The sequence below is a fragment of the Camelina sativa genome, chromosome 11 (assembly GCF_000633955.1).
Source record: "Camelina sativa cultivar DH55 chromosome 11, Cs, whole genome shotgun sequence".
In the NCBI taxonomy this organism is placed as follows: Eukaryota; Viridiplantae; Streptophyta; class Magnoliopsida; order Brassicales; family Brassicaceae; genus Camelina; species Camelina sativa.
In genome coordinates, this window is record NC_025695.1 from 30,188,891 (window position 1) to 30,200,449 (window position 11,559).

An 11,559-nucleotide genomic window follows, 5' to 3' on the forward strand; every position below is an offset into this window, starting at 1 on the left:
ATCTCCTTTAATAAAATTCAGCTTTCGAAACTGTTTAATGCATTGTTTCAAACTCGCTGTAACGGACAAAAGCGTCCCCACGCCTTTCTCGCTTATAATCTTCCCACCGGTGGCAGTATACCTCAGAGTCGGATAAACAACTCGGCGACACAAAACATGATCAAGAAACATTATACCTTTGGTTATATGTTCAATGGGGAGATTCTCATTGTCGAGTCTAAGCATATACTTCTGATCAAAGAACTCAATCAGCTCTTTCCTTAACGTTGCAGCATCAGCTCGAGGCCCACGTACTCCGATCAAGATATGACCTCCATATCTAACATAATCCATTTTCCTCGTCTTGTCAGGACCGCTAGTGGGAACAAACTCAGGCCATGAGGTGTTTCCTTGATCTGCATCTCCTTCAGGGTTATTCCATATAACATCGCTTTTAGAGGGACGGTAAAAGTCTTTCACTTTCGATTCCATCCAACGATCAAGCTCATCTAGACATACATTAACCAAAAGAGGACTAAGAATCCCGCAATGTCCCCACTGAGGAGACTTCCCAGCTTCTTCAGGAGCGAAACCAAAGAAGGTCTCTAACCAATAAGGATCAGGCTTCGGCTCATCGTCAGCCAAAACACGTTTCTTCTGATACTTTCTCTTCTTAGTCTTCTTCTTCTCACCATCTTCCACTTTACTAGTGACAACAGGCGTAACAAGCGCAGCTTTAATCAAATCAATTACTTTCTTATCTCTAACATCTCTCATCAAAGAACTAATCACAAACCCAACTTTCATCCCATCCAAAACAACACTCAAATCACCTTTAACATACCACAAATAACCCGCGAAGTTCCTCCGAATCACTCTCAAAACCGTATGCGCAGTTCTACCAGGCCTAAACGCAAACGACTTCTGCGAGAAGCGAGACTCGTAAATGGGTTCCAGAATCATCAACAGAACCTCCTGAACAATCCTATCCTGAAACGGAGTAGGTTGCGTAGTAGTCAAAATAGCTTTAATCTTCCTCTTAGACAAAGACTCGTACTCAGTTTTATCCCTCGGAGATTTGATAANACTTTCGATTCCATCCAACGATCAAGCTCATCTAGACATACATTAACCAAAAGAGGACTAAGAATCCCGCAATGTCCCCACTGAGGAGACTTCCCAGCTTCTTCAGGAGCGAAACCAAAGAAGGTCTCTAACCAATAAGGATCAGGCTTCGGCTCATCGTCAGCCAAAACACGTTTCTTCTGATACTTTCTCTTCTTAGTCTTCTTCTTCTCACCATCTTCCACTTTACTAGTGACAACAGGCGTAACAAGCGCAGCTTTAATCAAATCAATTACTTTCTTATCTCTAACATCTCTCATCAAAGAACTAATCACAAACCCAACTTTCATCCCATCCAAAACAACACTCAAATCACCTTTAACATACCACAAATAGCCCGCGAAGTTCCTCCGAATCACTCTCAAAACCGTATGCGCAGTTCTACCAGGCCTAAACGCAAACGACTTCTGCGAGAACCGAGACTCGTAAATGGGTTCCAGAATCATCAACAGAACCTCCTGAACAATCCTATCCTGAAACGGAGTAGGTTGCGTAGTAGTCAAAATAGCTTTAATCTTCCTCTTAGACAAAGACTCGTACTCAGTTTTATCCCTCGGAGATTTGATATAGAAATCCAAACGAGCTCCCCATTTAAACCGATCATCAAGAACAGAGTTCCTCAAAGCTAACAAATTCTCTAAAGCTGATCTCTGAATCGAGCTACGAGGAACATAAGCACCTAACTCATCACAGCAAACTTTCTGATAAGCTAATACCCATAACTCGAATCTTCTAAGATACGAGGTCAAACTGGTAGCGGTTTTGTCAGGTTCTTTGAAATTCTCAAGCCACATCTGAGAACAGAGTGAGACTCCATCTTCTTTCAATAGATTCGATGGATCATCCGGATCTGGAGCTTGTTGTTGTCGTCGTTGAGGTGCGAAGTAAGAGAGGTATCGGGAATTTGCGGAGCCGTTAGGGTTAGAAGGGAGTGGAGGGTTTGTGACGAAACAGTAGACGTTGGTACAAGTAGAAGAAGGTTTGAGCCATTTGCGAGGACCCAAAATGGATAAGCTTCGACGCATTTTCGGATAATGGCTAAATGATTGATTCTCTGGAAGAGAGGATTTGGATAACGATCGTGTTAGATAGAATCAACGAGAAACCAAAAAAAAAACAATACTGAATTATAAATTGGAAAATCGAAGAGATAGAAGTTTCGAATTCGATCTTACATTAGATTGATGAAAGCTTCTTCTTCGTCTTCTTCGTCTTCAGGGAAATGGTGGAAACTGTAGTAACCCTCGTTAAACCCCAATCAAACCTTAGTTGTGGTTTTTGGCGTTTTTGGGTGAGGTTTGAGAGAAACCTGAAACAGACTAAGCTTAGATGTGAGAAATATGAGTTGGGTTTTTTGTTATAGGCCCAATAAGTTTAGCCCTTGGTGACATATGGTAACATTACTGGTTAAAAAAGGAATTTGAATATCATCAATCAATAGCAAATTCTGGGAAATGTAAAAAAAAAAAAAAAAAAAAAAACAAAAACAAATTTGGAACAATAAAACTTACAAATACACATTAGCAAAAGTGCAAAACATACATAATCAAGCATGTATGATGAACAATAAAACAAATTTTATACTATGCTGCTTTTTTACATGATAAGTTTTACATGGTTGTGTTTTGCTAATGGCTCTATTTGAAAGTTTTGTACTAAACACTTTTAACACATCAAGCTCCTTCAGTATCGCAAGGCAAGAAAATTGTGATCCCACAAGTAGGTGGATATTGTTCATGGTATTTTTAGAGAGAGTGAAAATTGGGTTTCTTTGCATAATCATCAACAACAAATAAACTTTTTTTTGTTGAGAGTAATAGAAAAGAGATTTACATCATAAGAGCAAAACAAGAAAGAACAAGAAGAGATTTAAAGGTGTGTGTACATAGTCGGTCCTCGCAGATACATCTAATCATTAGAGAAAGTGCAGGTGGGTTGAAACTGAAGTAGTGAGATGAGATACGAGTCTCTGAGGTGTGAAGATGATATGGAAGCAGAGTTCTGTTGAGAATCCATGAGGGTTTTCAGTTGGAAACAAGAAAAAGCAACCAAAGTTAGAATGACTAAAGTAGAGGAAAAGAATCAAACAAATTTTATTAATTTAAACAGGTTTTAATTTATGAAGATATATTTTTGTTTTCGTAGTTTTGAAAAAAAAAATATTTTAAATGATGAAAAATATTAGAGATGTACTTCAACAATAATTTTTTTTCTATTAATATATTCTCTCTACAGTTGTTGGGATGCGATTAGGAAGACAATATTATAAGTTTTTTTGATGCAATGAGAATAATTAGAGATGAATTCTACCAAGAATACAAATTTAAGAATAGACAGTTTTTAGTTTGTACCAATATTAATTTATGATACTAATGTGATCGTATTTTCACATAAAATTTCCAAAAATTTATTATTTTATCTAATTATGTCATTGTTTAGCTCGGCCTAACTTGGGAGTTGGGACTGAAAAAAAATATTAATTGATAAAAAGTATTAATTTGTAGTTTTACTGTACCAAAATCACATAAATGGAGAATTGTGAAATAAACCTGATCTTTCTCATAAATCTGTTTCTCTCTACACATACAACCCGAGGAGGTGGATGTTGTTCATGATCTTTTTCGAAAGAGAATTGGATTTCTTTGCATTATCATCGACAACAACAAGAAAATACTTCTTTAAAAGGAAAAAATAAACTTTTTTTTGTTAAGAGATTTACATCATAGGAGCAAAAGAAGAACGGAACAAGAAGATTAAAAGTGTGTGTACAGAGATGTACACAAAGAATCAAAGATTTGGTAAATCCTAAAAAGAGACCAATAGTGTTGGTTGGTTGGCTTGGCTGGTTAATGCTTTTTTGCTTCTTCTACTTCTTTCTCCCATGATTAAAAAAATAATAATAATAAAGCCATTTAAAAAGAATTGTTGTTAGGAGGAAATTTGAAGCTGCCACGTTACGGCTTTATTAGCCCTTTCACTTTCAGACGTTTAAAGCCACCAAAATGATTCTCCATCTTCTTCTTCTGCATCTTCACGTCACTTTGCTGTGTTTCTTTCTTGTTTGAAATTACTAACACTTCTTCTTCTTCTTCTTGCCTACTGATACTACTGCTACTACTATATCTTCCTTCGTGGTGATGCGATCTCTTCAGTCTCTTAAGTTCCTAATAAACACGAAATTCTCAGGGTTTTAAAATATATACGAAACGAATATTATGTAAAAGTTGTGAATTTATGTGGCCTTCTCTCAGTACCTGATGATGGTCGGTATCTCTTGCGTCGAGAACAACTGTTCTGTTCTCAAACTTTAACGAAGAACGGCGTTTGACTCTGAAACTCTCGGAATCAGAACCATCACTTTCCTCATCCTGGACTAGTCGTTCATCTTGAACTGCAGGGAAGAACCGAGTTTTTTTGTTACTGCTGCATGCTACTTCTTCTGAGAGCTTTGAATCACTACTGCTGCTACAGTTAGCTCGTCTATTTACCTGCTTTTCAAAGAAAACAGAACTCAGATAATAAGAAAAAAAGAGACTGTTTGATAAAGTTTGCGGCAGATTCGTGGTCAGAAGAAACTTACGTAATCAGAGCATTCATAATCATCAGCAACTGAGGAGATACATGAAGCGTTTGCTTCACAGCTCATGACAGGATTTCCATATTGCAATTGGTCATCAGATGTCATCTCTCCCTCGATATTGAAATCAAAGTATATAGTGGAATACGGTGAATATCCGTCTTCTTTCGCAGCTGCAAGTGTGATTGATGATGGATACATATATAAATCTTCATCATTTCTAGTCACATCTGAAAGTCCAACTTCTTTCTCAAACTTCTTTGCAGCAGCTTCCAGGACTTTAATGTTATCCCTCAAGAAAAGAGTTCGCATTGTCCCGCATGGAAGGTCAAGCTTTTTAATATCTAGACAATGATACACGATAACGAAGTCGATTAGAAAACAATAGTGAAGAATGTGTATGGATGGATGGAGAGATAGCAGATTAAAAGGTTTACCATGACGGAGACAGACGAGATGTGAGTAACAATCACAGTTGATAAATGCCAAATAGCAATCCCGTTTACACAAACTGCAGACGATGGTTCCATACGTATTAGAAACAAGGCCTGTGCATAATCCTGACTTCATTAAAGACCATCGAGCGAGATGAAGAAAACGAATCAGGTGTACAAACGCAGTCTTGATGCTTCGTTGTCCTGACAATTCCGTAGGTGTAAAATCCAGATTCTCGGATTTGGAACTTGAGTTTAAGAGCATTGCTTCTTTACAAATCAATTCTTCATGAGGAAGCAATGGTACTCTGTTAAGATGAGCATATCGGCAACTAGCAATAGCTCCAAAAGGAAACCAGTCACCCATCGCAAAGTTCACTGCCTCGCCACAATTAAAACCTACAAGAATTTTTCACACAACCCCAGTTTCAGTTGAATATAATAACACAATCTCTAACCCAAAAAAAATGTAGATTCAGACGAAAAATGTTTTACCGTGGCTGAAACCAGCATGATAAGCCCTAGGGAATGTGACGACGAATTCTCCAGGTTTCTGTACAGCCTTGTACACAGGCACATTATGATCCAACAGAATCTTTGGTGGGAATATAGTTGTCTTCCCTAGAAGTACGTCAAAGGCTCCATCTTCTCCATTAGTAGATAGAATATCATCATTGTACACGCACTCTTTAACTACCTTTTCAAATTTTAGAGCTGCAGAACCTGGAACCCCATACCAAGTTTTTGATGCTCCACAATGTTGGTAGTTAATGCTGCGTTTGGAAAGAAGGTAGGAAAGAGGAAATTAAGATACTTTCGATTGCTCACATTTAGTAACCTGTATACTTGAACCAAATTTTAACACTAATTACCTGTACAGATAATGGTCCTCCACATGCCAGGCAAACATACTAAACAGCATTCCGATGTAAAGCATGGGTTCAGTAACTCCCTGAAACAAGCAAAGCCAAGTTAGAAGAGGATAAGCAGAAACTACTTATATGATCTTAAGACAAATTATAACTGTGCTACTTGTCACATACCGGAATGGATAATTCAAGAAGGCGCAGAGTAGACTTTGGCAGCCTTGAAACTTTCTGAAAATAGAGACAAAAAAGACATATAACTACCAAATTTTAAAACCAAGCATATGACTTCCTTAATGTTTAACCAAAAAAGAAGGAGAAAAGCTCAAGTTGAAGTAAAACAATACATTTAAGTTCCATTTGCTGCTTCCTAGTGGGTCACCTGGTGCAGATGAAAATGCGCTACCATCTACATCACACGCATACTCAACTGTTTCAGTCTTGCCACACGCAATTTCCTTCCAGAATTCTTTCTCCAAGAATGAGTCGGGCAAAGAGCCACCACTGCAATATCTACGTGCAAATACCTTGTTCGCCATCCTCTCATAATCGCGAAATGTGTAGGTCCTGAGTAGTTTACAAATAATTAAATACCACTAAAAGGTGAAGAAGTAGAGAGACATTGTTCAGGATTTAAAACAAACCTCCCACTCATGAAGAATGTAACTTTATCCTCAGAATCCCACTCAGCAAGACGAAGGGGTTGTACTCTGGTAGTGAATTTAAAGTTTGATTTCTCTTTCGTCAACACAGCGCCTGCAGGAACTGTTGCTGTCAACGGAGATACGATCTTGCAGATACCTGCAAAAGAAAAGAGGCATAGTAAAAGATCGGACAAATTAACATAGTGAGATTAATTACAGTTAAGTGTTGATAAAGGGATAAATTGAGGAGCATAGGTCTACTCCCGGTTATGAGGTTAATGAGATTAATAAATGAAGAGATAAATTACTGCATTTATCCTNAGGAGCATAGGTCTACTCCCGGTTATGAGGTTAATGAGATTAATAAATAAAGAGAGATTATTAAATAAAAGGATAAATTACAGCATTTATCCTTGCATATTGAGATATTTGTTTTACCATATTTTGAAGCTTCTGGGAATATCTTCTGCAAATAAGTCAAAGGATCCTCAAACTCCTCCTTTGTTGGTCTGTAGACAGGACATTCTGGAAGCCTCTCGGTCCATTTTAGATCATCAGTCTCAATCTTCTCCACTTTTCCCTTCAACAAACCACTTTTACCAGTAGATGCCCCATTCACTTTAGATAACGTGTCACTAGAAGTGACCCGTAATCTCATTCCACATGATGCAGAAGTTGGTCTCAAAGCATCACCTCCCCTTCTAGCCACTGTACTGAAGCTTACTGTTTCATTAACAGAGTCTGATCTCATTTTTTGAAGCCTTTTACGTTTCAGATATTCTAACCCATCCTTGGCTTCTTTCGACAAACAGATCCTCCTTTCCGCCTGACAAACCCAAGCAAGTGTCAGCAAACATTCTTCAACATACACATTAAAAGTTTTTAAGGTACTACAAATACAAAAACTGAGTTATGAACACACAATAGGTCAACCATTCACACTTAACCCATTATAGCTCCAAAATATAATAACTCCACAAAAAAAGCTAAGACACATGAAAGTGAACACAGAAAATAGAAACAGTCAACACCTAGACGTTTCAAAAGGCATATAAGCATTTTCACTTCCAGGTACCGCCTTATCTCTTTGACCAATACCCTACAAAGTCAAAGAATGTGACCATTTCTAAATTCAACACCCTCGAAGAAGGCGAGTCAGAGACCATCGACATCTCCCTCTACAAACACACAATCATATGACCTTAAGTGAAGATTCGTCGCCTTTTCAACAGAGCTCAAATCTCTCAAGTTCACACGTGGGATAAAAATAGCAAGAAACAAATTTGTGAGATTCTCGATAAACGATCAAACTAGGAAGCAGAGATGAGAAAGACGAAACAATTCAAGGGAAAAAAAAAACACACCGAAATCTCCATAAAATTAGAGTAATGTAAGAGATCTGATCCAGCGAAACCGTAAACAACACACAATTCACCAAGAAATTGAAGCAAACAACAAAATTCGCAACGAGAGAAAAGAAAAACAAATTGATCAAAATACAAGAGAGGGAGAAATCATCTCACCATAGCATTCCTCAATCTGACTCGGCAGGTCTCCGTCTTCCTCAACCGAATCAAAGAAATAAAAGCAACCAGAACAAGCAACGAACCAAAGAACAGAGACGAAACCCTAGATCACGATCTCGACCAGCGGATTCAATACAAAGCCTGGCATGCAAACAAAGTAAACCACATTCTACGAAAACACCGCGTAACGAGCCAGGGACCGAGTCAAACCCGGAGATCCGAATCACCGCGTCGCCGAGTCAAACGAACATTCAAAAAAAAAAAATCCACAATACACTAAACCACCACCAGAGTACGATTGCGAGGAAGAGAAAACGAAAGGCTATGAACGGAACGGAGAAACGGAAACAGGCCGGAGAAATCGGTTGTTTTTTTTGTAAAATTCCCCGGCGGTAGAGGAGAGAGAAACTGTAGAGATGCTAAAAGAGGACCCGAGAGAGAGGAAGAAACTTGGAAAACCGGAAAAAATTGTTAGGAAAACATAATTTATAGTTTTATACTCCAAACGTGTATGCTTTAGTGGCCACCGTAATTTTAATTTTCCTTTTTTTTAATAAATAAACAAAAGCCTTTCCTACTTTTATAAAATGGAAATAAAAATATTGGTGGATATCGGGAAGGTTCCCAAATTCTTCACAAGCTATAATAAAATAAATTAGGTATTTGATGAACGCTCACTGCGTTTTGCTGCGATTGGTGCGGTTGTATTTAAATTTTAAATCACTGTTTTGAGGAAATTATATGCTTCATAAAAAAACAAAAAACAGAAAAGGTTTCAGTATCAATTTTAATTTGAAAAACATACTTTTTATCTTTTAGAAAAACTATAACAAAATAGTTTTGATGATTTTGGTCCAATTATTTTATTAAAAGGTTGTAAACCATTTATAATGTAAAAACATGAAATATGAGTATTATTATTATTAGTGTTAATCCATTATACATTACATATAGGTTAACTTTATCCTTATTATTATAGGGATTGTTATTCAATTATAGTTTTAAAAGTGAATTTTCTAGATTTTACTATCTTTAAATTTTAAAAGCTAATACTATCTTTATAAGATTTCATTTGTGTAAATTTTTAAAAATTTGCAGTATATCTTGGATTTGGATTATAATGATTTGCTCTATCCATAAGTATAAAAAAGGTATTAGCTAATTAATATATGGATCATCAACTCCATTATCATTCAGCCTTTTTTCCCATTTTTATACTTGTACCAATCAGCTTTATATTAACAATTTTATAAGACCAAATGCCTAATAAAGAAAAGAAATAAGATTCCCAACAAATTTAAAAAAAAAAGAATTTTTTTAAAAAAGGAACTATAAGTGTGAAGGAAAGTGGTGGTTGTTAGGTGGTTCAACCAAACGCTGCCAACCCTTTAAAACGGCGTTTTCACTCATCTTGCGTTTTCCTTCAACAGTAAATTATCGTCATTACGGAGGGTACTAAAGTCATTTAAATAGCAGAAAGCCGAAACGTGGTGACACTTCTGTACTGTCTCTCTACACGTGGCAGGTGCATTGGGAAGACAATTGTTTTTCTTGGTTACTGTTACTGTGGGTGGTGGTGGTGAGGTCACCGGATTTTCCGGTTCCCGGTTAAAGCTATTATCCCAACCGAAACCCATTGGTCCATTGTTTAATTTCACTTTTTATGTTTTTTTTAAATAAACTGTGATTTATAATGATTAGTTTTGTGAAGTCAGCGAAAACGAAAGCTATACCGATATGGCTCGGCTTCATTAACCGATTTCAATCCTCCGGTTTAGCTACTCTATAACCGGTTCTGCTAGGATATTTTTTTAGCTTTCCAAATCTGTGTAGTGGTTAAGAATATTCGACTAGACCCACCCAAAAAATATTCACTTGTTGGTGTTGTTATAAGTTTTAAAACCTATTTGAATGACATGACAATAAATAACTTGGACGTTTTTTTAATGCTTGTTTTATTTGACCTTCTATTGTTCACAACATACAATATTATCTTTTAGTTTATTATTGCATAGTATCATTTATATCTTCTTCTTTAATTTTCATTTGGTTTATCACTTGCATTTGACGTAATATGAATGAAATTAATTTGTATTTTATTTTCTAACAGATTACCCAGATTATTATAATTAAATTACTATTTTCAATTTCTTTTATGTATAGTTTCTTTATATATTCTCTTAAATATTGTATTCCCTTTAACGACAAAACGATAATACATTTGAACGTTGAAAAAATATATGTCACTCTCGTCTAAGTCTTAGTTAATTATCCAACTTTGATTTGGAGATCAAACATATACTCATTTCATAGTATTTTCATAGACTATTTTAATATATTTGATTTGTGCACAAATGATATATTACATATCTTGCTCACATAGTAATATTGTATTCAATATGACATCATCTATGAATTTATGGTTAATTATTATGGACCAGCCGATGTTAAATCACCAACTATATATTGGTATTATTAAAGCTTGTACGTGGTATATAATATATGTTTCCTGCCAAGTGCTTGATATTTTATATGGTGACTATATATTAAATGCAATAGATATCCAGTCGGAAACAATATATCATAGATGTGCATTATCCAGTTAGGAAGTGGTAACTTAGATAATATTATTTATAAGAATTAAATGTTTTCGATTTGGAATCTTTGAGATATGGGTTGTGACATGTGTACATAAAATAAGTTGTAAATTAGTCAATGGGACCAATAGATGGATCGTAACCTACATGTCAATATGTCATAGTAGTTTTGTTTTTAAGTTATTGATGTAACCAACTGTCATGTTTATATGCCATATTAACGAAGGTGATATGGGAGAAACTCATTATGACTTCAAACATACGAAATATCCAATTAACAGCTAATAAGGATGATGCGGAGAGATGGACATTCTGGCCTCAAGTCAACCTTCTGACCAATCACACCCTTTTGCCATTTAGATCATTTAGAAAACACTACTCCTATAGGCTATAGAGTATAAACATGTATGCGTTTACACTTATAACACGGATAATCATGCATAACAATCACTTGCTGATCAACAACAACGACAAAAAATAAAGCAATAACATGCAAGTATGGAACTTACGTTAGTTTTATAGTGGTAGCAACGACCAACCTTTTTTTTGTTGTTATGACCAACTCATCAGAAGTTTTTTAAAAATATTTATTTATTTGGTTTTCTTTCTTTTTTTTTTTGTGAAAAATTGGAGTTTCCAGATTTTATTTATATAAAAAAAATAACCAATTAAACATGCCTTGGACTCGCAGATCCAATAATATCATCCCACATAGTCAAACCAATAACACTTGGAACATAACCAAAAGTATTAAATTTCAAACGGCAAAAAAATTGTATACTCTCACTGTTCACTCCTCATTTGTCTATAA

The 11,559-nt window shown here is 35.9% G+C and overlaps 2 protein-coding genes across 2 annotated transcripts; both read right to left on the reverse strand.

Moving 5' to 3' along the window:
* Positions 1-2,465, reverse strand: LOC104728509 (group II intron-encoded protein LtrA-like; the record flags this gene model as incomplete). Its single annotated transcript, XM_019232006.1, has 3 exons — positions 2,280-2,465; positions 1,666-2,158; positions 1-1,057 (listed from the first exon to the last, which is right to left on the reverse strand). Coding segments are annotated over exons 2-3 (1,521 nt in total), but the record flags the coding sequence as incomplete, so codon positions are not given.
* Positions 3,752-8,630, reverse strand: LOC104724680 (lysine-specific demethylase JMJ706-like). Its single transcript, XM_010443220.2, has 11 exons — positions 8,149-8,630; positions 7,064-7,451; positions 6,626-6,782; positions 6,329-6,548; positions 6,159-6,212; positions 5,988-6,067; positions 5,611-5,888; positions 5,119-5,514; positions 4,685-5,025; positions 4,359-4,592; positions 3,752-4,268 (listed from the first exon to the last, which is right to left on the reverse strand). The coding sequence occupies exons 1-11, from the start codon at positions 8,149-8,151 to the stop codon at positions 4,059-4,061; spliced, it is 2,361 nt and encodes a 786-aa protein (XP_010441522.1). The 5' UTR covers positions 8,152-8,630; the 3' UTR covers positions 3,752-4,058.